This window comes from Petaurus breviceps, unplaced genomic scaffold (genome assembly GCF_028583685.1).
Source record: "Petaurus breviceps papuanus isolate PSGF00001 unplaced genomic scaffold, PetGlider_PUasm1.0 90681, whole genome shotgun sequence".
NCBI lineage: Eukaryota > Metazoa > Chordata > Mammalia > Diprotodontia > Petauridae > Petaurus > Petaurus breviceps.
Window position 1 is genome coordinate 2806514 of NW_027187307.1, and position 26737 is coordinate 2833250.

At 46.9% G+C, this 26737-nt stretch overlaps 1 protein-coding gene across 2 annotated transcripts in view; it reads left to right on the forward strand.

Annotated features, from left to right (window-relative positions):
* PLS3 (plastin 3) overlaps positions 1–26737 on the forward strand; it is a 102361-nt gene that overhangs the window by 44944 nt on the left and 30680 nt on the right. The window contains exons 2-3 of one of the 2 annotated variants that reach the window (XM_069065212.1): positions 9022–9081; positions 12688–12876. In XM_069065212.1, the coding sequence (XP_068921313.1) occupies positions 12807–12876 (70 nt within the window). In that variant the 5' untranslated portion in view covers positions 9022–9081; positions 12688–12806. The remainder of the gene's footprint in view (positions 1–9021; positions 9082–12687; positions 12877–26737) is intronic. The other variant, XM_069065211.1, reaches the window with a different exon arrangement.

The following is a 26737-nucleotide window of genomic DNA, read 5'->3' on the forward strand; positions in this document are numbered from 1 at the left end:
GTGATATTCATAGAAAATTTAGGTGAGCCATTAGGTGGTAGTTGAATGATATGGAGCAGCGGTATCAAACCCAAATAGAATAGGGTCAGCAACCCATGCATATGTTAACATTATCTATGTTCTACTGTATTTTCTTTTATTTTGTTAACTATTTCCCATTTATGTCTTCATCTGGTTGGGCCCCCATGTTTGACAACCTCTGATGTGGAGGACTCAACACTGCCAGCTCACAGCCTTCTCTGTTGGGCAGCCACACAGACCAAGTCCATTCCAGAGTCATGGTATACAACTTAACTGCAGTAAGGCAGTCTCCTTTATTGCCCCCTTTCCCTGCTGAATAGTCACCTTGGGTCTCCTTCCTTTTGTGGTCAAACTCCTTGAGAAGGCAATCTACAGTAGCTACTTTCATTTCCTTTTCCTCCCACTTACTTGTCAGCCCTTTGACCTCATCACTCTTGAAAGATCTCTTTTCTCTGGAATTTCGAGGCTCTCCTTATTCTCCTCCTACCTGTCTGACCACTTCTCAGGTGCCTTTGCTGGATCTTCATCCAGGTCCCGCCTGGTAATGTGGGTGTGCCCCAAGGCTCTGTTCTCTTCCCTCTCTTGGTGACCTCATCAGATGCCATGGGTTCATGAGAATCTCTTTACAGATTCCTCACAGATTTACATAGCCAGCCTAAGTCTCTCCCTTAAGTCTTTGTCCCACATCCCCAGTCACCCATTATTCATTTCAAATTGGGTGTCCCAGAAATTTCGCAAATGCCTCATTCCCCAAACTGAACAACTTCTCTTGCGCCTACCCCTCTCCCAACCTTCTCTATTTCTTCACGACTCTCAGGTTGACACCCTCTGCATCATCCTTCACCTCCTCCCCTCTTATCTTGCCAGTCATCAAAGCTGGCGTCATCTCTCCCAGCATCCCCTTCTCTCTCCCAGATCCCACTGCAGCTCAGGTTCTCATCACCTCTCACCCAGATCATTGCAGCAGCCTCCTCTTTATTCTCCTCATCCCAACTGATTCTCCATAAGCTGCCAAAGGCATTTTCCTCACAGGCCTGACAGTTTCACTGTCTTAATCGAATCTAATGGCTCCCTATTACCTCTATGATTAAATATCAAGATCTCTGTTGAGTTTTTCAAGCCCTTCACAACTTGGCTCTAACCTCTCTTGCCAGTCCTATTGGACATTGGCCCCCCCCCCCCCCCCATATTTTGCAGTCTAGCTGAACTGGTTTTTCTGTTCCTTCATATCCCATTGCCATGTCTTTTTCACCTTCCAGATGCAGCTCCAGCATCAGTCTCTCTGTGAAGTCTTTGCTTACTCTCCTCTCCCCCTTGCCAGTTGCTAGTGTCCTCTCTCCATCCTCAAGTACTACCACGTCTGTGTTTGTAGGTATTCTCTTCCTATCTCTTCTGTATATACTTATATATGTCCTTGTTTGTTTCCCTGCTAGAACGTAAGCTAAACTCCCTGTGAGGAGGCTTGTTTGTGTGCCCAGTGCCTGGCATCCAGCAGGCCCTTCAAAGCTTGCTGATGGCTAACGAGGGGAGGTCCTGTTCTTGTGGGGTTCCTGGATACTTCCTTAGGTGGTTAGTTGGGAAGGGCTGTCACTGATGTAGCACATTAAGGTTTGCATTTATCTCATTTTATCCTCGCATCAACCCTATGAAGGAAGTACTATTATCCTCATTTTGCATATGAGGGAATTGAGGCAGAGATGAAGTGACTTGGCCAGGGTCACATGGCCAGTACTGTCTGAGACTGGGTTTGAAGTCAGTGCTTTGTGACCCCAGTCTGGAGCTTCATCAGTCAGAAGCAATGGGAACAACTTGTGGATTGAAGCTTCCTCAAAGAAAGAACTCACCCAGGGTGCAATGGGCTTCCATGGGTGGCAGTAGCTTCCACCCCAGCTGCTAGATGATTGTCTTTTTGGGCCTGTAATAGAGGAGATTCTTACTCAGCTATAGATAGGGGAACATCTTGGTGTGGTAGAAAGATTTCTGAAAACGAAATCACAGGACCTGGGTGGGGGGGGCCTTCCTGTGTCTTTTACTTACTACTTGTCTGCCCTTTGAACAAGTCACATAACTACTCTGAACCTTAGTCTCTTTCTTTGTAAAGCCAGAACATTGGATTAAATGACATCAGAGGTCGTTTCCAACTCAGAAAGTCTATGAGCCAGGATCACATAGCACATATTCAAATAGACGTGTGATATTGTTGATTTGGATGTTCTATCTGCATCCTGCACGACTCTGGCACAGGGTCTCCTCCCAGTGTGCTAGAGGCCTTTCTCAATTTCTTTTGACATAAGAGTACTCTGGCTGTCTATTCGTCATCTCCTATCATGTTCTCTTCCTTTCATACCCTTCTTTGATAACTCCCTTTACACCTGTTTTTCATAGCTCTTCATTGATTACATATTGGTAGGACCCCCCCCACCCCCATGTGCCTCTCCATTGCCTCTCTCTGATAATCATTTTGAATTCTTAGGAGATTATTGTCTTCTATGTCTTGCTGCCACTTAATAACATTGGTAGAAGGTTAGTGTTGAAAAGATGGGTCTTTGTTTCCTGGGAGCTTGGGGTCAGCAAGAGAGTTTGCAATTTCCCAGCCTGTTCCTCTCTCCTATTCTACTTTGGGTCCACTGATTTTCTCTTGGTACTTTGTTCCAGGTTGTATGCTATTGCACAGATTAAATAGGCTGGTCATCCAAATGGATGTTGAAATCTGGACAGTGGCCATTTTTCTTTCACTTTTCTGTATCCAGAATGGTCAGGTCAAAAGTCTATTCAGTCATTAAGCCAATCTCTTTTGAGTGGTTACAGATCTTCAGGAGCCTCTCCTAAGGTCATAATAATGTCATCTGCATATATATTCACATACTAGTATATACATAAAATAGCATCTAGAGAACATCAGCATCCCCAGAAAAGCCCTCTTTAGCATCCACTTGGTGCTGGCAAACACTTTTAGTGGGCACGCATTTCCTGTTTTGATGCCTGGCCTTTTGTTTGTGGCCACAAGGTCCTTGAAAGGGGGTTATTTTTGTTAGGTGTTGGAAGGAATCTTGAATGATTTCAATTTGTGGATGGGAAACATCTCACTGTGTTGTAAAAAGAACCTGGATGGCAGCAGTTTATTCTACTGATTAGAAATCAGTAAGCAGTAAGCATGAAAGGCAATGATGTGGTCCATTGTATATATTGTTTGGTTCCCCCTAATACTCTCACCCCATTGAAGATGCCCTTGATTTGTGTGGAAGATGACCTGAATAAAGACTTTGTAGAGTTAGTCATTGTTGATGTTTCTGCAGTCATCCTTTTCACTTGGTGGCCTGGAGGCAGGAAGACTCGTCTTGAGTTCAAATCCAGCCTTAGACTCTTACTAGCTATGTGACCCCGGGCAAGTCACTGAACACTGTTTGCCTCAGTTTCCTCATTTCTAAAAATGAGCTGGGGAAGGAAATGGCAAACCACTCCAGCATCTCTGCCAAGAAACCCCCCAATGGGTTTACAGAAAGCTGGACATAACTGAAAGACTCAACAAGAACAATGATAATGGCGTTGGTTTCCTTGTCTCTTGATCCTTTATCGCTCTCACAACCCTGTCTCTTCCATGTGTTCTCTTTGGGGCCATGTTATGGTTAAATGTGGTGGTTCCACAGTTTTTACATTTATTTCGTCTGTTTATTCTCCTTCTGGTTTTCTCCTTAACATCTGTAGAATGACTTTCCTTAGTTGGATGTCTTGTCAAACTTTCTTTAACCTGGTGGTGTGACCTTCTAAATAAATGGAAATAAAGCAGAGAAGAGTACAGGGTAAAGGGCAGCTTTGGCTCCCTGCTGCTATAGACGATACCATTGTACAGAAGCCATCAAAGAAAAGCCACCATGGAGTCAGGTGCTGTCCCCCCATGTAAATCACTGCTGGTCCAGGGAAAGCTCCACACCATCTTGGGTCCTGAAAAGGTGGGAGGAAGGAGTAGTGTGGGTTCATGATACCCTGTTTTCTGCTTTCTCTTTTGCTGACACCTTTCTGAGAAAGAAGGCCACAGCGCACATGGTGGCATTTGGAGCCTTGTTCTGTGCCTCTGCTTTCTAGGCCCACAAATCTCTGGAAGTGAGTATCAGGAGAGACTCCTCCAGGCTCTTTTTTTAATATATATTTTCTTTTCTTTTGTTTTTCAGGCTCTTTTTTAAGACCAGCAATTCCTAAGATTCCATTGGGCCCCTACATGACTCTCTTGCCAAGATCACTTCCTTCTTGAGGAGTCCTGAAATCCCCTGTTTAGTGCTGGGCTCGTGGAGATCATCTCCCCCAGTGAGAATGAGAGAGCTACTTGAGATCAGGACCTGCCTCCATTTCCTTAGCATAGCATTTGGCACAGAATATGTGCTTAATACATACTTTTTCATTCATTCATCTTGTCCAACCTTGTCATGTTAGAAATGAGGAAACTGAGGCTCAAGGTCTTATGGGTGGTGGCAGAAGCAGGGTTTGCATGGAGGCCCCATGACTCTCTGGTGGGATGGGTGTGGACAAGTCTCCCCAAAGTAAATGTGAATCAGACAGATGCTTTCTTTCAGTGCTCAGGGATTAGATTTCCATTTACTCTCAGTTGTCAGCAGTCATCAAGTGGGGAGAGGTTCTTCATGGTCCTCAGTACTTGAAGAGGTGGAATTAAGCAATACTAAATATGGTGCATGAGGCACCCATGAATCATGGCTTTAGTGGACATGGCTGCCAGGCTGCTAAGCCTTAACATCCACATAGTGCTTTACAAATACCTTATTGGAGCCTCCTAACAATCCTCTGAGGGTAGGTATCATTTGCACATAAGAAAGCTGCCTGCTGAGGGTAACACAGCTAATGGCAGAGGTAGGATCTGAATCTGTGTCTACTGTATGCTGAAGCCAGCTCTCCATCTGCCTCATCACTCTGCTTCTCATTAAAATTTCCCCACAGACTGGTCTTAGTCTCATTGTATCTCTGAGCTCTTGCTTCTTTCAGTGAAGGTTACGTTGGAACAAGACTTAAATGAGTCTAAACTACTTGAAACTCTTCTTTTTCACAACTTATGTTTCTGTTTTTTCAACAACCAGCCCTAGTTACATGCTTGCTGTGTGCTAGACTGTGTTTTGGGCACTGGGGATACCAAAATAAAAACAACACAGAACCTACTAGAGATAGGGTACAATCAATATGAGAACATTAAAGGGAGAGGGGTGATGTTTACCTAAGGGAATCAGGGAAGGCTTCATGGAGAAGGGAGCTCCTGAAAGTAGACTTTAAAGAAAGGAGGGACTTTGATAGATGGAGTCTGTGGGTAGGTGGGCTGCCCATTTCAGTCCTGGGGAATGACATGAGCAGAGCCATAGAGTTGAGCAAGAGGAACACAGGCACTATGGGCAGGAGGGGAATGAGAAATGGAGATGACCTCCATCTGGCTAGAATGTAGAGCACATGAAGGGGAGCAGTGGGAAATCCAGATCAATTGGGCACCTTGAAGTCCAGGATCAGGAGTTAAGACTTAATTCAGGAAGCCATGGGGAGCCATTGAAGGATTAGGAGGATCTAGGAAAATTACCTGGGCAGCTGTGTGAAAAGTAGATTAGAGAAGGTACAGAATGATGGTGTGGAGGCCAGTTATTATAATAGTTTTAGCAAGAGGGTTTGAACTGGAAAGCACAAAATTACAGAACTTGAGAGTTGGGAGGGGATCTAGTCCAGCCCACTCATGCTGCAGAGGGGAAACTAAGACCAAGGTCCCAAATTGGGTCATCGATTTCAAGCTCGAGGGACCTCAGGAGCCAGTTAGTCCAGCTCACTCATTTTCCAGAGGGGGACATTTAGACCAGAGAGGGAAAGGGACTTGACCCAGCTCTTCTAAACTCCAAATCCTGGATTCTTCCCACTGCCTTTTAGACATAGAGTTGGAGGTGAATGGCCCCATGGAGACACTTACTAAACAGTTGGGAATCTGGCCAGGAGCTTGGTGAGAGGTTCGTGGGGGAATGGGAGCTTCAGCCTGCAGTTTGTTGGCATCCCTAATCTGGCCAGATATGGCTCTTGACTTCCTGGGGTGGTCAGTGAGGAAGTGCATTGCCATCTTCCCCTAGAGAGGCTGACAGCCTTTTGGACACCTTTGTGACTTCTGGAGGTGAGGAGTTGTGGAGAGAGAGGCCTGCGATTTGTTCTTCCTAACAGACAATTCATTTTGCTTTGCTTTTTCCTTCTGGTCAGTAAATAAATGGATCTGTTGCCTAGTTGATGATGTGGGTTATACAAGCCCAGGGTCTGGAACGAGCCCCCATTGCTGTTTGGCCATTACACCCTGCCTCTTATCCTGTTTGCTTTCCCCAAGTAGAAACAAAGAACTGGAGTAAATTTTTTATTTTTCAGCTTTGACCTTGGTCAAGTCCCTTCTCTTTATCTGGGCCTCATTATCCTACTCTGTAGAACTGGGGACTTGGACAGACTTTCAAGGTCTCTTCCAGCTTTGAATCTCTTACTGAATTTCTGAGTATCTAGAGTGTTCTAGATTTGGAGTCAGAGGAGGCAAGTTCAAATCCAGCCTCTGTCATTTATATAACTGTATGACCTTGGGCAAATCCCTTCCCCTTTTAGGCCCTCAGTTTCCTGATATGTAAAATGAAGGACTAGTTAGCCTCTGAGGGCACTTCCAGCTCTAAATCTGTAATTTTACTCCCTGACCACATGGGATACTGATTATTCAGCTGGGTGCATCACAATGGTTAGTTCCTTCCTCCTCCCTGCTGGCCTCCCCCCCCCCCCAACCTGACCAACTATGATAACAACTAGACAAAGGAAAAACCCAAGCCAAACCTTTCCAAGGCCAGTGTTCCAGAACTGGAGTTATGGTTTCAGGGAGGGTAGAAAGGTGTATCCCTCTCAGGAGGGATTTGTGCTCAGGGTGTATGGAGGGCCAGCTGCCTGCCAGTGTTTTCTTAAAGGCCAAACCCTGTCATTAGGGATGACCTCATAGCCAAACCATTCCTCCTGGGTGACGCCCTGACGTTGTGCCCACTTGTCCATCATAGCCTTTCCTGAACAGTAAACAAACATGCTTTCTGTTTGCTTTGAGACTCTTCTCTTATTTGGATGTCTTTTTCCTTTGCCTGTCTGTAGGTTGTCTGGGAAGGAGATTTTTTTCCTCCTTGTTTTCTCTCCATTCCGTTCTTCTCTTGCTTTTTTACATAGAGAGGAGGGTGGCAGTGTGTGCGTGTGTGTGTGTGTGTGTGTGTGTGTGTGCATGCTCACACGCACACACACACTCACGCACACACTCCAAACCATCTATATAGGATCAGAATGCTCAGCCCACTTGGCGTAGCAGGGTTCTTGGTCTGTCTTTTACCCTCATGACAGAAATGATTTCTATATCCTAGGTCCACAGCTGGAAAGAATTTCAGAGGCCTTTGAGCCCAAGCCCCTAATCTGACAGATGAGGAAACTGAGACCCAGAGAAGGGCATGAAGCCCAGAAGGGTAGTCTATTGCTGCCATTTGCCTCCCCCCGTGTATCTCCATGCAGTTTGGCTTTTTGGTCCTTGGGTCAGTCCTAGGAGGTAGACTGGGCCATGGGACACCTTTCTCTTCACCTCTTTCTGTCCCAGGTGAGCTTCCTGACCATCCTGGGAGGTTGATTCGATCATTAATATTGCACACCCATTTTCCAGGGAGGAATCTGAGGTGGAGAGAATTTCTGACTTGGTCGTGGTCATCATGCTGGCACACAGGGTTTGTAGAAGGATTAGAATGTCTTCCACACAGTTCAGTGGAGAGAAGGCTGGAATTGTAGTCAGAGCCAAGGCCTCAAATCCCAGCCCTGCCACTCACTGCCTCATCTCAGGACTTCCGGCCTTGTCTGAAGTCTGTGCTTTGCTGTGTATCCCATCACTGCCCCATCTCTGATAAGGTGGGAAGAACACTGGCCTTGGAATCAGGATAGTCTTGGGTTTGAATCCTCCATCCTCATACACTTACTAATTATGGGACAACAGGATGAGGTGTAGGATCAGATGAGGAGACTGAGTCCCACAGAGGTTGAGTGACTTGCCTAGCTGGAGGCAGCTAGGTGGTATAGTGGATAGAGAACTGGGTCTGGAGTCAGGAAGACCTGAGCTGAAATCCAGCTGCAGACACTTATTAGTAGTGTGACCCTGGGCAAGTCACTTAATCTCTGCCTCAGTTTCCTCAGCTGTAAAATGGGGATAATAACAGGGCTGTTGGGAGGTCCTTTCTTCTTTCTTGGCCAGGACAACACAGCTTGCAAGTGTCTGAGGCTGGATTTGAACACAGATGTTCCTGCCTTTCTCACCTGAGTAATAGAGATAACAATCAGTGGGAGACAGTTATCACACTCAGAGTGTCCATGCTAATCTCAGTTAAGATTCTCATTTCGGTGACCAAGGGAATTCGGGCTCTAGAGTATGATTCAAGCAGTTAGTAGCATTCTGTGTGGCCTGAAGTGACTTCTGGTGGGGGGGGGTCCTCTGATCACAACCACAGCGGTAAAGTAGGATTGAGAGAGGCCCATTTGCCCAGGATCATCGGTGCTTTGTCAGGAAAGGTGGAGTCCAATTGGAATCCCGAATGTTACAGCAAGAGAAAAGGGGCCTTCGGGTTTTTGTTTTTGTTTTGTTTCTTTGGGAAAAAAATAGAACTTGTTCGGTGTTTCCTTCCATAAGGATTCTGGGCTGTTGGAAATATAATTCTGGGTTTGGAGGTATAATCGTGGTTCCTAGTTTGGTTGGAAGAACTCTTAACAGTCTTTTGATGCAGGGAGAGCTTGGTGAGGCCCCAGTGCTGAGCAGTGAGTGTCCCCACCTGCCAATGTGACTGGGGGGAAGGAGGGGCCTACTGTGTGCATTTTGTCCCCTGCTGCCTTCTGATCAATGCTTCCTAAAGTCGGACAGTTTCTTGGCCAGGGCTGTATAGTTGGATATAGTGGCACTTGAGCCCTCCCTCTTAGCAGTTTTCTTTTTTTGCCTTTTAGGTCTTGGGATTACCCTGAAGGCTCACCCACCTGGTGCTCATCTGCTTCTGGAACAAAAAGGTAAGCACTTTTTCAAAGGGTCAAGGACTCTGGGGTCGGGGAGGCTAGGTGGCCCAGTGAATAGAGCACTGGCCCTGGAGTCAGGAGGACCTGAGTTCAAATCCGGCCTCAGACACTTAACACACTTACTAGCCGTGTGACTTTGGGCAAGTCACTTAACCCCAAATGCCCTCCAAAAAAAAGGCAAAAAAAAAAATCAGGACTCTGGGGTCAGCGTCTTTCTGATCTGAGGCCCACAGAGGTTGGCCCAAAGAAGCTGTGTGTCATGCCTGTGGCCACACAGTTCTTATTTTTCATATTAGAGGCAGGCTTTGAGGCCTGTTCACTCGTAACAAACAACAGTTTCATCATATGTGTGTGTGGCCCTGCCATTATTATTTAACTAACTGTGAGACCTCTCTGGTTGTGGGCTGTCTTTTCTCTAAGGCTTTGTCAAGGGAAATGCCCTTTGCTGACCCTCCTGGAGCTCCTTGAAGGGAGGGGCTTCCTGGTTTTTTCTTTGTAACCCTGATACTTAGTACGGAGCTCACCCTTGAGTTAGTAAGCACTTCCTACATGAGCTCTGAATGAGTGAGCCAGGTGGAATGGGGCCTCAAGGGCTTGGGCCTCCATTATAGCCCATCGAATTCTACATAATGCCTCATCAGGGGCTTCCTACAGGTCCTGAGTCTTCAGTGCAGCTGTGTGTTACAGCCCAATTATCCAGAATGGCTGAGAACAAGGTGCCCTTTGTAGTTTTGGAGGGAGGGACAGTCTTCTCTTAGTCTAATTACAGTCTACGGTGTGATGATGGCCACTGGTGATTATGGGAAATTAGATAGTCTCTGAAGGTGGGGTGGAGAGAGTACCAAAATCTGTCTTGAGGAAGACATTGTCCCAGAAGGCACTGGACTCTCCTCTCTTCACTGCTGGGCTCCAACCTAACACTTTCAAATATTTATTATCTCAATGTTGACTTACTTTCAATGCAAATTTAAACCAAGTGATAGGTTAGGTGATATGGCTGAAAGCCTCCCTCCCCCATTTCCTGGTTATCATACTTCTGAAGGTACCATGTTTCCATGTGAGTGAGGACCAAGATGAGGAAGACCCACTTGGTCTACTCTCAGCACCCCTGCAAGGAAAGGGCCTGGGCCCAGCCAGGACCTTCCGCTGAGGACCTCCTGGCTCTGGAGGCAGCATGGGACAGAACGCTAGCCCTCAAAGGGCCTTTTTCTCACATCAAGCTTATATTTGCCTCCTGGCAACTTCTACTCCCCAGAGGAGAAAGAGTAGTAAAACCTTCAGCCTTTGAGGCCAGCTCTCCACATCCTCAGAGCCTGCTTTCTGCTTTCCCGCCGCCCCCCCCCCCCCCAGCCACCTGGGCCACTTAGCTACATGATAGGGGCAGAACCCAGGCCTCCCTGATGCCAGAACATCCAGCTGTTGTCACTGCCAGGTTATTTCTCAGAGCCTTTAGGTCATAGGCTCGTATACTCAGAGCCGATGGGGGGATGGGATTCACTTAGGAAACCAAAAAAAAATCACTTTATCCAGGTTGTGTATCATAATCATATTTTTATTTTGTCAGACATTTTCATCTGGTACTGGCCCTGCCAGCCCAAGTTTCACACTGCCGATCTAGACCAACCACCCCTTTGAATCATACATCTTCAGAAACCATGGTTCAGAGAGGCAGAGGGACTTGTCCAGGGTCATTCAGGGAGTAACCACTGGGGCTCCCACAACTCCCAAATTCTGTCTCTTTTCTACCCCCCTCTGCTTTTGTGTTTCTGTTGAACAAATCTGGTTTGCACAGGGTTGTTTGTCTACTGTCTCTCCCATTAGACTGGGAACCCTGTGAAAGGAATGCAAGTATCTGTCTATCTGTGTATCCCCAACACTTAATACATAGCCTGGCACCTATCTTGGCCCTTAGGAATCTTTGTTGACTTAAATGATCCCAATTGTCTAAGGACCAGGTTTCCATTTCAGGCTTATCTCTGGTATTAAAGGACCCCGTTCACCCTCTGGCCAGGGAGGATGTTAAGAGTAGGGTCCAGTTTGGACATAGCAGGGCCTGGAAGGAAGGTGCTGAGAAGAGAGAGAGAGTGTGTGTGGGGGGGTGCTGGGAGGCTTCTCACTGCATTCCAAAGTCAGTGAGCAATGACTTGTCTATTGTCACCCCTTGCCCCACCCCACCCCCATTAGTAAGCCATTGAGAGCTGGCAGTTTGCTAGTAGAAAGGGAATATTTTGAAGGTGAACAATTGAATATGGCTCAGTGGAACAAGTGAGATCATAACACATGAGTCACTCTGGCACATGTAACTGAGCATAAGGATTAGGGGCTAGCGCTTACCTCCACTTCCTAGCATTGCTGGGACCTCTGTCTTCTCTATTATTTTTAGCCAATGAATGCTGGCCTTCTGGAGGAGCCAGGGAACACTGTCATGGCCCTTTTACATGTGAAGGTCTCCCTTCCCCCATTGGTGTTGTCCTTGTGAAGACAAAGGCCTTTGATCCTGATGGAGTTGTTAATATTTTGCCATCATATTCATGTGTGTGTGTGTGTGTGTGTGTGTGAGAGAGAGAGAGAGAGAGAGAGAGAGAGAGAGAGAGAGAGAGAGAGAGAGAGAGAGAGAGAGAGAATGTGTGAGTGTGAGTGATTATCTGTATATCAAGAGCCTTGACTCTTCCTCCCTCCACTGTCTCACTGATGACCGTTGTTTCTCTCCACTTACAGAGCCCTGGTTCCCCCTAGTTCAGACCTTGACCACGTCTCTAAGTGGCCTCCCTATCTCCGTGGTCACTTGTGAGGCAGGTTGGTGTAGCCCAACAAGGATTCTGGGGGGAGAAGATGCTAAGAGAGAATCCCTGCCTACAGGGAACATACCATTTGGTATGGCATATATTTGGTCTTGGCAAAGATACTGGAGTGGTTTGCCATTTCCTGCCCCAGCTCATTTTACAGACAAGGAAACTGAGGCAGACAGGGGTAAGTGACTTGCCCAGGGTCACTCAGCTAGGAAGTATCTGAGGCCAGATTTAAACTCAGGCAGATAAGTCTTCCTACCTCCAGGCTAGGTGCCTCCCTTTGCTGTGCCACCTAGCTGCCTCCCTTTGGCATATATACAGAGACATCATAAGGCCAAATGGTACCAGTCCCAACTATATTCCAGCCCCTGGCACAATGCCTTGCTCATAATAGAAGCTTAATAAATAGTGCTTGTAGAGTTACAAAGTGCTTTCCTCCCTCTGAGATAGATCGTGCAAGTATTTTCCCCATTTCATAGGTTAGATTTGCTCGGGTCACCCAGCTCAGTCAGGGCTGGCATGAGGGTGGAAGAAAGCCAGCTTTTTCCTGAAGTTTGCCCTCTTTATATGATGCCACACTCCCTCTCACCAACTGTTAATGGGGCCTGACAGGGACAAGGTGGCCTCAGCCAAGGCCTCCTATAACAGGCTGCAATTGAGCACGGTTGAGATGTGGTGTGTGAGAGGGAGGCCCAGGGGCCAATCTGGCCTCTGCCCCTCACTAGCTTTGGGATCCTGGGCTAGTCCCTTGACTAATGGCCATCACCAGCTTGTGGTGACAGAGCTGCTTTCTAAACCTCCGATGTTACAGGAATCTGAGCTGATACTTTTGCCAGTGAAAAAATCAACCAACCACGGGCAAAGCAAGCCAGCAAAGGATTCCATTGGGAGCTTTGTGATTTCTCTGCAGATTCTTCCTTGGTTGATGAGATGGCTTGTTCCACGCAACAGATCTCCAAAGATGAGCTTGAAGAACTGAGGGAGGCCTTTGCAAAAGTCGGTGAGTTATTCTGGGAAATATGCTTTGATATAGAGCCAGCTGGGCCATGTAAGGCACCTGGACTGCAGAGGGAGGGGCCAAGCAAGTGTGGGGGCCTTGACTCTTCCTCCCTCCACTGTCTCACTGATGACCGTTGTTTCTCTCCACTTACAGAGCCCTGGTTCCCCCTAGTTCAGACCTTGACCACGTCTCTAAGTGGCCTCCCTATCTCCATTTTGTCCCCTTTCCAGTTGTCTATCACACAGCCACCAAGTTAATCCTGCTAAGGCACAGGTCTGACCCTGATCTAGCTAGGCAGCTCAGTGGAGAGAGCGCAATAATATCTATCTACCTCCCAGGGAGATAAAGCACCTACTAGGTAATATGCTTTATACTTACCTCAGTTGATTCTCACAACAACAAGGTAGGTGCCATTATGATCACCATTTTACTGATGAGGAAACTGAGGCAAACAAGTTGATTATTTGCCCAGGGTCCCACACCTAGTAATGGCTTCCTGCCTCCAGGTCTTGAGCTCTGTACCCCAGCCTCGAAGCAACAAAGTTTCCCTTAGCTGTGGATTTTAAATGACATAATATTTATAAAGCATTATATAAATTCTGGTATTTTTTAAAAAAGCTCCAAAACTTTTAGTGACTCCCTATGGCCTCTAGATATTAGGGTAAACATGAAGACATTGGTGTGTCTGCTTCCATTCTTTAGTAATGGTGATGTCCTTCACAAAGATAGACCAGTAGTCTGCTGCTGGGTTGTACATGGACCAGTCTAGCTCTTCTCTTTTTCTTTGGAATCTAAAGCTTTTCTTGGCCAAGTGGCACCATTCTGAGAGGTTCTGAAACTCCATTTGGCCAAAGGCTTCCTGCCGATGAGCTTCCTTGTGTTGAATTGCGATTGGGAGATAGCAGAGGAATGCTGAGCAGTAAGCCTGCCTTCTCTTAGCCTTCTAGTAATAGTCCATGTTCAGTTGGTTAACCAGTCTAACGTGGCTGCCCTTTTTTGTTTTGGAGGGGGGAAGGAAGGGCAATTGGGGTTAAGTGACTTGCCCAAGGTCACACAGCTAGTGTGTCAAGTGTCTGAGGCCAGAATTGAACTCAGGTCGTCCTGACTATGCACTGTGCCACCTAACTACTCCCCAAAATTAAATGTTTTTATCAAGAACCTGACATTGATCATCCATATAATCAATTAAATTTGCTTAGGACCTAATGGGAAGAGCAGGGTCTAGGTCTGAACCCCTTACTATCTCTGTAGTCATTTTACTACCCTGAATTCTCAGTTTCTTCGTCTGAAAAATGGGGAAGGGGGTGCTTCCACTGCCAAGATGGTGGGGAGAGGAGGGAACCCTTTGAAGCCCTCCCAAAGTCCCCTCCAAACAACTAGAAAAGCACCTCAGAATTGATGTGGGAGCAGGAAAGCAGCTTAGCAGCATGGCAGGAAAGGTCTGCAGAGCAGTTGCAGCCAGCAGTGCAGCAGGGGGCCTGCAGCAAGGCTCCATGCCTGAGGCAGTCCACCTCAGAGGTCCCTAGGCCAGTGAGCCGGTTGTGCAGAGCCACAAGGCCCCGCCCCTGGGGCGGGGAAAGAATTTGTACCACAAATAAAATGCTAAACACAAAAATGGGGAGGGGGTTGGAATAGATGATGTATAAAATTCCTTCTGTCTCCATTTGATTCTGCTTCATCTCAAAGTGTTATAACATTGTTAGTCACTTCTTTGTTGTGACACACCATCCCTGAACTCCATGCCATTATCCCTTCTCATCACTGGAGTCTGGCTTTACTCGGAATCACTCTTGCCTTGGGCTGGAAGGTTTTCCCTGGATTTATGAGCCTAGTATAAAGCTGTGAACAGGCCTTCCTCTTGTCCAATCCCCTGGGGGGCAGCTCAGGTTCTCGGCTCTTGGTCCATCAAACTTCTTTGTTATTTGAACTGGACCCAGGATCTCCTTGGCACAGGGAACTCTGGCTAAGGAAACTTAGCTCTACCAATGCAGATGGACAACTGATCTGCGACCGAGCATCTTCAAGATTTGTCTCTTGGGAGCAGCTAGGTGGCACAGTGAATGGAGCTCCACCCCTGGAGTTGGGAGGATTTGAGTTCAAATCCAGCCTCAGACACTCAACACAAAAACTAGCCATGTGACCTTGGGCAAGTCATTCAACCCCAACTGCCCTGCCTTCTTCCCTCCAAAAAAAAGATTTGCCTCTTGAACTCAGAACTTTTTGACTTGGGGGTCAGCTCCTTCTCCATGCCGTGTTTTAGCTTTCCCTCGCTACTAACCACACATCTCCTTCCTAGAGAATGGAAGTGAGCACATTGTAAACAGAGGCAGCAAACTATCACCTAGCTGGGAAAGGCCAGTAGGGGGCACAGTTCCTACTTGAGTTCGACAACACTGTAATAGAAAGAGACCTATGCTTTAATTTCCCCAACATGTAAAACAAAAGGCTGGGAGTACATGGTCCTTAAGGTACTTTCTTGCACTGACATTCTCATCTTAACCTATGCCACATCACTCTGCATGGAAGTCAGTCAACATCCTCAATCCTGAAGGTTTTTCTTGTGGGGGCTGGTTACCCTGGGCAGTCTGATCATGGCAGGGGTGGCTTCCCGGGGCTCTTCTCAGGTCTAGGCCCCTATCCTCTTTGGGTTCTTCCAGGAAGGTCTGTTTTGTGCTGTTTCACATTAGATAAAATCGCTGTCCACCCTAGGGCTATGTAGTGTTCTTTCATTAGTCCAGGCCAGTCACCTGCCAGGTGATTGGAAATAAGCCTTGTCCGTCAGCTGGCAGAGTCCTTGGGGAAGTTGGCGGGTGGTGAGGGTACTAGGAGGCTACGTGCATGGAGGTGGTTTTGTCTCATGCCTTTACCCCTCCCATTTACTCCTAGGCTTTTATGTGTCTGGGTTTGGGGGAGGAAGGGAGAGCTCTCTCAAACTTGGCCCTCTGAATATATGAAGTGCCTGCTTGCCCGCTGGCATTCAGCCTTCTGCTCTTACCTGATCTTTAGCTGCACCTGAACCCAGCGTTTTGGGGGTCCTCCTCCACAGGACCCAGGAGGTCCTAGTCTGTCCTCACCTGGGAGTTATTAAGCTGCCCCTTCTGTTTGTTGGAGGTGGAGACTGTGAAAAGCCAGAAACTTGGTCTAGTAAGCATCTGGAGCTCTTTAGCCCAAGCAAGGCTGGGCTCATTTTGCTGACTGGACAGATGGAGGGAACACTTTGTTCTGCTGCACAGTCATCATTTAGCAAAATCTTTCAAACCAGTGACACCTGTGCTCCTGGGAAATCCAGGAGCTCATGGGGGCTGTTCAGTCAGCTTGACACCTTCCATGTGCATTTTCAAGCTCAATCCATAAAAAAATCCGAGCAAGAAATCCTGGTAGAACGAAAGGACTGAATCAAAGTTCTGAGGCATTTCTGCATTCTGTTGTTCTCAGGTGCTCCCTCCCCCTAACTTCCTCACCGATTTCTGTTCTTGCCTTTAGATGTATGTAAGGCAAACTCAGGCACCTCTCTTGACCTTGAGCCCACCTGCGCCCCCTGGCCCTTAGGCAGTGGCGGGTGGCACCGAGCAACTAAGCTGCTGGAGTTCTGTCCCTGCTTTCTCCAGACAAGCACTTAAAATAACTTAAATTACAGGATGCAAGGGGAGGGAGGGAAAAAAAACACACCATTTCCTTTTAAGGCTCCAAACGGCGGGCAAGGACATGGCTGGAGACTGAGCTTATTTACTTGAAAGTTGCTTGTGGGGTGTAGGGGAGTGAACTGGCATTTAAACAATTACTTTGAATAAAGGGCATAATGAGATTTACTTGGAAACAAAAAGCAGATGTAAAAATGCAGCTGTTTCTAGGAGGAAAAAAAAAGAAAGGAAGGAAAAAGGAGGAGTTGGTTGAGAAAAGTTCAGCCTCTGGATGAATGCAGAAGCGAGAGCTGTGGCCACGAGGACTCCATCTTGGAATTGGGAAGAAGTGACAGTGCCTCAGTTACTTTTGGGAGGATTGAGGAAAAAATTAGAATAATAATCAATAATCACCCTTTTTCATTTCCTAGGCTGATGGAATCATGGAGTAGGAAGAGGCCTTAGGGAGCAGGAGATATGTGGGACTCAGAACTGGAAACCACTCATCCAGCTTTCCTCACTTTATAGAGTTCGCAACCGAGGCCAAAGAACCCAAGGGGTTTGCCCAGATCAGAGCCCACAACCTGGACTTGGGTTGGCCACTTTCCCTTTCATAGCACAATGCCTCCCTTGCACACTCCAGTTGTATAGGGCTTATTCTTTTGATCCCTTAGCAGCATTAGATCTATCAGAACCTGGCGTGGGTTTCTAAGGAGATCTTTCCATCACGTGTACCTTTGGCTTCAGTGATCTGGTGGAAGCTTCTAGGGCTCTCCCCCTTTTCTTTGCCACAGTCTGGGGTGGAGGGGGATACTGGGAGGTGTTTCTGGAAAGGAAGTAAAAAAAAAATGGCAGGCCTTTCCTTCCAGTACTTTGCCAGCTGGAGGGTTTTATTTTGTTGTTTTTTTTTAAGTTAATTGTTAGCCATTTTGCAGTCTCTTCTTTGAAATAGAAACCATTTCCTCCCCAAAATAGATGATTGGAGCTCCAGGGAAGGCTAGACTGCTGCTTCAGAAGGCCAGTTAGGAGCTAGAGGCTTTCAGGCATAGATGGGTGTGACAGTCATGGGTAGCACCTTGGAAATGACCAAGCATTATTGAATTCCAAAAGGAGCAAACAAGCAGATAGTATTCTGCTCTGCCCAGGAAAGACATGGGAAACAGGGGCCTTCCAAAGTGCATTGTCAGCTATGGTTTGGGGAGACCATTCCCCTCCTAGAAAATGAGATGACTTGGGGCGGCCAGGTGGCTCAGTGAGTAAGAGCACCGGCCCCAGTGTTGGGATGACCTGGGATCGAATCCGGGCTCAGACACTTAGCACCACACCCAGAAATAACTGGCTGTGTAACCTTGAGCAAGTTACTTAAACCCGATTGCTTAAAAAAAAAAAGAAAATGAGATGACTTGGTGAAGGGATCCTGACGGTTAGTCTTTAGATAGTGAAACGGATAAATCTCTTCCTAGGGGCCAAACACAAGCTTGGCTCTTTCTCCAGTAAGTAAAGCTTTCTGAGACGCTGTGGCCAGTAACCAGTTCTAACCAGGACCTTGAGGAGCACTTACTTGACCAAGTAATGTGGTCATTCCCAGGGGGTGGGGCCATATTGGTTTGCAGGAATCCAATGAGATCACACTTGTGCAAAGTGCCTGGAACAGAGGGAGAGCTATAGAACTGGGAGTGGGGGTGTATGTGTGTGCACACTCGGGATTGCTTTGGCCCTTTGATGAGCTGCAGAGATGAATGCTCACCCCCACACCCCCTGTTAGTAACCCACTTTCTCATTAGAGACTAGCTGCTGACTTGTACCACATTGGGAGTTCCCTCTGCCAAAGCAGTCAGAGGTAGGGACCAAAAAAACCATTAGAGGAGCAGGGAATGGGTCTCAGAAGATTAGTTGAGGTCACTCTGCTAATCAATCAATAAGTCACATTTTTCTCGTGCTTTCCCTGCAATGTCAGGGGAATCAGGACACTGAAGAGATCATCCAGGCCAAGTGCCTCTGTTTGCAGACGGGGAAATTGAGACTCAGAGAGGAAGGGGGGAGTTGTCCAGAGTCCCAGAGGTGCCAAGGGGCTGGGACTTGGCTCATGGTTCTTTGATAGGAGAACAAGTGCTTTTTGCACACTACCTTGGCTTAGTAATTTATCACTCTTGGCCATAGATGCTTCCCAGTCCTTGCTCTCCCCGGCCAGTCTGTTTCTCTTCTTGAGGGTTCTAAGAAAGCTGTCATGTGACCTCTCCCAAAACATGAACTTCCACACCTCACCCCAGTGGCATATTCTTGTAATAGAGAGTGGTGTAATCCAAATTCCCCATCCCTGTGTTAACAGCTCTTGCTTAGCCCAGTCCTGGGGTCGGTGCTACAAGGCATGCATTAGTAATCCACTGATCCCCAACTGAACCATCACAGACATACAAATTCCCACAATCACCAGGTCCCAGAATTAGCTGTGTCTGCATCATTTCTCTCCTGATCCCTGTGCCAGTTTTTCTGTTATTTAATGATGTATATTTAGTAATGCTCTTCCCTTATCTGCCCTCTTGCCCTATCAGCGCTAGAGAATAAGAACCTCATTTTCTCTCTCTCTCCCTCCATACCCAGAGCTTCCCACATTCAGCATTAGTCATGTGCCAGTTTTCCATTTACCTTATATTAGTTACATTTCCTTCCTGGGATCCTAATCTAGGGGAAATGGCACTGAATTTGGAGCCAGAGCCCAGTGGAAGGTTGTGAAGGATGTTTTGTGAGGTTGTGGTCAGTGAGAATGGACAGGACCTTGGGGAGGTGATTTCCCTCTTCCACACCTCTAGACAATGAGGGAGCTGCCCAAAGGCACTGTGGAGTAGGAATCTGGACTGCCAAAATTCTGGCCATGGAGTGGGAAGACGCTTCTTGGAAGCCTGGCGCTGGGGGCCCTTGGTAAATCACCTAAGCTCTGGGCCTCTGCTTTTGCCTTATCTCTAAAATGAGGGGTGTGGACTAGTCAACTTTCAAGGTCCCTTCCAGCTTGAAGCCCGTGTTTTCAAAAGGTTTGTGTACATACTGAGTCCCCTGGTTGGGTGTTGATTTCTGTGTTGTCTGTTTATTTTGGATAAAGCTTTTGAGCACCCTGCACCATCAAATCATAGATTATCAGACCTGAGAAAACCTGTAGAGATCATGTTATTGAGTTCTTTGAGATTCCCACCCCAGCTGGGAGCGCACTGACCAATCTTGGGCTCTATTCCCACTGCTGATCAGCACAGGAGCTTTGCTCTCCGTTTTTCACAGCCTGGGCTAGTTTGCCATATGTTGGAAACTGATGCCTGCCCAAAGAGGGTAGAGGAATTTCCCAGGGTTCTAATACAAACACACAGGGAATTACAGTCTTGCCTCAGAAAAATGTTAACTTATTCAAGGTGGGCACCGTTTTCCATTTTGGTTTTCCTAAATGTTGGAATGGACCAATAGGGCTCTGACTAGTCCATGTCCCACATTCCCCTGTCATCTTTCTTCTCTCCAAGTGTGGAGCCCCTCCTTCCCATACAGACCCTTAAGATCCACAACTTTTTGGAAGCTTCACACTCTTCACCCTCTTTGTGGTGGCAGCTGTTCCCCTACTTGCTTTTGTCTGTCTTGGGGTGGTGGAAGCCCTCTGCCTCCCCATCCCCATTTGAACAGCCTCCTTTCCCAAGGTACTTGATTGTCCCAGACTGGATTGCTCTGCTGGAGGCTGATGCTGCTCAGAGCTGTCTCCAAGGAGCTCTTGTCCTCTTGCCTCACTCCCCCAGTTGCCCTGGTTAAGCCATCCTTATTCACTGAAGGCAGATGTGTTCTCTCAGCCTTCTCTGTCTCTGGTAGAGGTTGTTAGTTATGTGTGCAGTACCTGGGGCTGTGGACACAGATCTCCTAACACCTTGCTTCTCAGGTGGCAGGATCCTTTGCCTTGTACTGTACCATGGTGGAGTAGTAATAATGTAGTCAGCAGTAGGCTGCTTTCTAGTCTGGGCTCACTCACAGCTGTGTGATCATGGGCTGGTATTGGACCTTAATTTCCTCATCTGAAATAGAAAGACCTACCGATGTAGCTCTGGCCCATCAGAATGCACAACTGAAGCCCAGCTCCTAACTAGCAACCTTTTTCCCTAGCAGCCCCTGCCTGCCCATCCCTCAAGTGTACTCAAAGGCACAGTCAATAAACATTCCCCAGTAGCCTAAAGAGAGTGAATTCAGAGATAGACTGGACAAACGCTTCTCCCTGGCTAGAGCCCTTGAGGCTGGTCTTTCAATGTTCCCAGGGCACTTGCTTTGTTTCCCAGCATTCACAGTTGCCCAGGTTGTTATAAGACCCATTATCATTTAGCCCCTGGGTTTGTTCACACACAGGTTAGTCTTATAGGATGTTTCTAGTTTACCTGTGAACTAACTCAGGCACCAGACCAAACAACCCAACCTCCCAACAAGCAGTTAGTAGGCACCTAGTGTATGGCAGCCATTGGACAAGGCTCTGGGGATGCAAACAGCCTTTGTCCATGAGGAGCCCGTAATCTTGGGAGAGAAACGAGAGTGCCTAGCTCAATAGCTATTGTGTGTTTGTCCTTCATTCTCAAAGAGGACCATTACATCAGGGAATGATGACATGACTTGCAGTTGAGTTGGATTTGAGTGAGGGAGGACTGTGCAAGGTCACCAGCCTCACTTTCAGACATCAAATGTACGAGAAGGGAGGGGAGGTGTAAGGCCAGGCAACACTGCACACCTGAGCCTGCTGCTGTGAATAACTTCAAGGGTCTAATCACAAGGTATAATTAACACTCCTTATTCAGAACCAAGCCTTGAGCCAAGAAACTAAAGCATTCACAATCCATAACATAACAGCTCACTACCAGGGTGGCCAGATGGCCCCAAACAGACCCCAAAGTATATAACATAATAGCATACCCCACCTAATGCATTCTGGGGGGACCAAAATCTTTGGGGACTCAGGTACTGTCCCAAAATACTTGTTTATACAATCAGGGGATCCCAGGCTAGGGTCTTCCCTTAAAATAGCACATCCCCAGGGGTAGCAGAGAACTCAACACCCTCCACCCCCAAGTTACAATAGGTTACAATCCCCTCAATCCAAACGCAGTGTCCAAGTAAAGTCTTCTTGGTGGGGGTGGGGGGGGAGTGTCTTTCTCTCCATGCTGCTGTTCCAGGCTCCCACCTGGCACTCTCAGGTACACACATGTTCTAATGAGCTAAAGAGTCCAAGACTCAACACTGCTCCAGTCCCCCCCTTCAAGTCCAGCAAATCTTGGACCACTGAAATAGCATGCTGGTTGGCCTCCAGTCTCTCCCTCTAGCAATCCATCCTCCATTTTGCCCTCCAATTGATCTTCCTCAAGTGTCTGACCATAACATCACCTCCTGCTCCTACACACACAGACACAAGCAATAAACTCCAGTTGCTCCCTAATTAAATCCCGTTTGGCAGTGCAAGGCCTTTCTAGCCTGACCTCTTCCTACTTTTCCAGTCTTCTTCACACCTTTCTCTTTCATCCAGTGCCACTGGCCTTCTGGTTCTTCCTTGCATTTACCGTGATCTCCCCATTGGCTGGAGCCCCTGCCTGGGACACTCTCTTCCTCAGTTTAGCTTCTCTGCCTTCCTTCAAGTCTCAGCTAAGAACTCCCCTTCTGCAAGAGGCCTTTCCAAATGCCCCTCCTGCTTCCCCAAGACCATCTCCAACAGGTCCCTGGGCAGAGCTGCTTTGTGCACAATTTCTTGCACATTGTCTCCCCTGTTAGATGGGGAGCTCCCCAAGAGCAGGGACAGCTTTTGACCTTTTTTTTTGTATCTCCAGTTCTTAGCATACTGCCTGCCACTTAGGAGGCACTTAATAAACGCTTGCTGATTGACTGATCGACCATGTCAGTTCTGATTGATGAACTGTAGTGACTCCCTACCTAAAAGATCAGTCAGTAGGCATCTATTAAGTACTATTTGGCAGGGACTGTGGATCAAATGCAGACTCCTGTTTGGCATGTACCAGGTCCCTTCACAGCCTGGTACCAACTTACCTTCCCAGCTAAATTTATTAGACTTTCTCCCTTTCGTGCACTCTGTAGTTGAGCCAGACTGGCCACCTTGACCTCAGGTCAAGTCAAGTCACCAAGCATTTTTAAGGGCCTACTTCACTTACATTTGGACAAGGGTACACGCCTTAGTCAAAAATGGGACAGCGCAGTGACACTGTGTGTCAGGAGGATATACCGTTGCATGGAAACCCATGAACCTGACAGGAGGATGTAAAGTGAATGGCATTGGGGTGAAGACAGAAGGAGAGAGAGAACATTACCTATCATTGATGGAGTAGACTGCGAATGAGCTCAGTCTCCCAAGATAACATTGAGTAGCAATCAAATCTAAATCTTAGCCTGAGATTCAGAAAGTCAAATGTAAAAAATGAATGAGTTCTAGTTTTAGAGCAGCTTCTGTGTAAGATTTCAAGGTTTAAGTTGCAAAGCATATGAGTCTACAGTGCGAGGAAGTTAGTCTAAGATGAGGAGAGGATTAAAAACTGTCCTATAAGGAACAGTAAAGGAACTGGGGGTGTCTGAGAAAGGCGAGGTGGGGGGGGGGCGGGGGAGACAACTCCCAGGCTGTTTGTTCTTTGTTCTCAAAGAGGACTAGGGAATTATGACATGACTTGCAGGTTCAGGAGCAGGCTTTTTTTTTTGGTGGGGGGCAGATAATAAGTTAGAGTTTGAGAAGCCTCTGAGATGTCCAGTGATTTGGATTTTCTAATATCCCACCAGCAAAATGTGACAGCCAGGGTGAAAAATCATGTGTGCAAGTTGATCAGGCCCACAGGATCACCCAGGGTTCCACTTCATAGACCTCTCTGGCTTTGGGGGCCTAAGGAGATGCTGTCGTTCTAGGGGCAGAGCCCTACTGTGCACCCTGGTACTTAGCTTCTTCCTCAAGGCCTGTTTACTCTTGCATTTCTCCCAGATCACAGACCTCAGAAGCAGCAACTTAAGAGGGGATGGGGGGGGGAGATCAGCATTGTTAATAATTAGTAACTATCCGGGATGTCTCTGGGACAGTTAAGCCTCTTGCCACGCCTGTGATCCTGATTTGGAGCCTCTCCTTATTGCATGGCACTGTAGCAGGAAGAGGGGATAGCAAGGATTCCAACCTGTGGCTCCCTGCTTCAAGGCCAGCCCTCTCCACTCTATCCCACGGCTTTTAGAGTCCTCACAATGACCTCAGTAAAGTTAAGCATCTGTACAACACTAACAAGGGTTGGCTTAGAGGTGCCCAGAACAGCTGAGCACCTGAGCTGTCTCATGTGCTCTGACACCTAGTCTTTGAGTATTGACTGTGGCCTAGGCCCAATCCAGAGTCAAGACATTTTTTAAATGATATTTTTTATACTCTTTAGGAAGTCAGGGAATACTGAATACCCTCGACAAAGGTTTCCATCAAAAGTGGCTAAGAGGAGACCAAGTTTTTGCAATTGGAGAAGCCTTCAGCTATACAGGCAGACTTGTTTGTCTGTTGGAGCCAGTATATATTCTCTAGGGGGCCAAGTCAGGAATTTTAGTGTCGGCAGGAAATTCTTCTTCTCTGAGACATAGCATGCATCAGAAAGGGTTACGGTACCTCTCATTCTCCACCTCAGAGGAAAAAAGGTCATCAATTCGAAATCCCCAACAAGCACAGGACCTCTTCTTCAGAAATAGTTTTGATTTGATCCAAAGTATTTCTTTCTTAAGTCCAAAATCTGGCAAGACAGGTTTATTCAGACACCAGTATTCCTCATTCATGAGGGACAAGAGATTATATCAAAATACTGTCTGAAATGTGGCTGTTGGGTCCCCATGTTGATAGGGGGAAGCTGATGGCCTGGGGGATCTGAGTGCTTTGTCTCCCATTCAAAAAGTTCATGCCATGCCATCCTTAAATTGCAGGAATCTTAACCAATAGGCCTAAAACTGGGACAGCAGCCTTTTGGGTCCTTGGGCTGCCAGTGAGAGACATTAAATGGAACTGGGCTCTGTGGCCTCTAAGACTCCCTTCTTTTCCTGTGTATATTCTTCTGGATCTGCTTTTCTCACATTTGTGTTGCTCCAGCAAGCTCTTGCTTAATTTCTTTCTGTTCCCCAAATTGGTGGGTATAATGGCCTTTTAGGAGCCCTTAAGTTTAATGTACCACCATTCATTCTACTGTGGGCCTATTGTGGGACTTCGAGATTGCCTCCGGCTTTGTTTTTGTTTTTAAGTAACAGAAAACTCCACTACCGTGTTTCCCCGATAATAAGACACTGTCTTATTAATTTTTTTGGACAGAAAAACACCAGAGGGCTTATTTTCAGGGGAGGGCTTATTTTAATGAACATTGACAGCAATTTTAATAAACAGGTAAATGTGAACAAAAAAATGTACCTTTATTCAATAATGATCATGTCATCTTCTTCAACAACATCGTCATAAGTGTCCACACCCTGAATTCCATCCTGGATGTCTTGCGCCTCCATTTCCTTCAGAAGAAGTGGACCCAATCTGTCATGTCCAGCAATATAGCTTTCTTTAAATGAATATGTCTTGTCCAGGTAACCTGCTCGTAGTGCCTTGGCGACACAGCTCTCAGTAATTTTATCCCATGACTTCTTCACCTAAGTCACGACTTCTTACAGACAGGGCTTCACAAAGTTTCCACGCTGATTTCTTTCCATTCTATTTTCAATGTAGTCATTGACTTCCATGTGTAAATGGTCCTTGAATGGCTTGTTTATTGCAATATCAAGGGTCTGGAGATAGGCAGTCATTCCTGCAGGAATCATTACTTGATCTATTCTTCTCTCTGCAAGGAAGTTCTTCATTTCTTCAGCGCGGTGAGTGCTGGCTGAATCCCAGACTATCAGACCTCTTTGGTTACCTCGCATAACAAGTGGCAGCATTAAATCAACCCACTTTCTTATAACGGCTTGTGTACACCAGGCTTTTTCGGTTTCAAGAACGTAAATGCCAGATACACGTTCAATCTTATCTTTCTTGCCCTTACTGGTGATTAGAGGTGTGGCTTTCTTTCCATCCAAACGAATTGCCAAAACACAGGTGACCTGTGCACTTTCATAGCCAGTGGTGGGAATGTAGATTGACGTTGCACCCCTGTGATGAATTGTTGTTTGAGATCCTTGTCCCATAAACACTGCAGTTTCATCCATAGCAATCATATAGCAGGTTTGGTACTTGGAAATGTCGACCCTATCAATAAAGGACTTGAATGCAAGTGCACGTTTAATAACTTAAGCATCTTCCAGCTTAAACAGTGTTGTTGATCTTCTTAGGGACAGTTCATACGGTTGAAGGAAACCGTCCAACCAGTGTTGTGATGCTTTGAATCCTTCTGAGACCATTTCAAACTCTGGTGCCATTGAAAGGGCAAATGCTTGAATATCAGCCCTGCGCACAACCAAGGCCTTTGCTGTCCTGTCAGCAATCCATTCACCAATGAGGATCTCCAAGTAAGGATATAAGGGCTGCCGACCTGATCCAGACCTGCGCTTTTTCCCTTTTCCCTCATCCACCTGTTGATTGAGGTTATTATAATCTGCTCTCCATTTTCTGACCATTCGAAGATCCAAAAGTTTTTCTTTACAGAAAACTGCAAGATTCTTGCCATGTGACTCCTCTACAATTGCTTTCTTAACAGTATAGCTCTTCCTTTTTGTACTCATGTCTGGGGGTCAAAACAGACAGAATAATAAAATTATGACCATCAGTCCTTCTTTTCACTCCATCATGCCCCCTGAGTTCTTCTTTTTTCCTCCATCATGCCCTTTTTATCCTCCATCATGCCCCCTCACTCCTGCTTACATACCGGGTTTTTATGTTGTCCTGCCTCAGCTCTCCTCCGTGGCACTGCTCTCAATGGCGCCAGCAAGCAAATCACTGGGGAAGAACAGGATGACGCGCTTGCTGCTGCAGCTCTGATTGGATGCAGCTCGGAGCGCGGCGTGCGTTTCACCCGGGGGGGGGGGACGGTGCATACAGAGGGTACCGTAATGTAGCATGTAGCGCAGGGGATCACCTTCACTACAAGTACCAATCTCAATAGGGCTTATTTTCAGGGGAGGGCTTATTTTAGAGGAATCTTACACAGTAAGGGGAGGGCTTATTTTCGGGATAGGTCTTATTATTGGGGAAACACGGTAGGACCATCTTGAAAGGCAGGGGCTTTTTATTTTCCTTTTGTTCTTGATTATCCTTT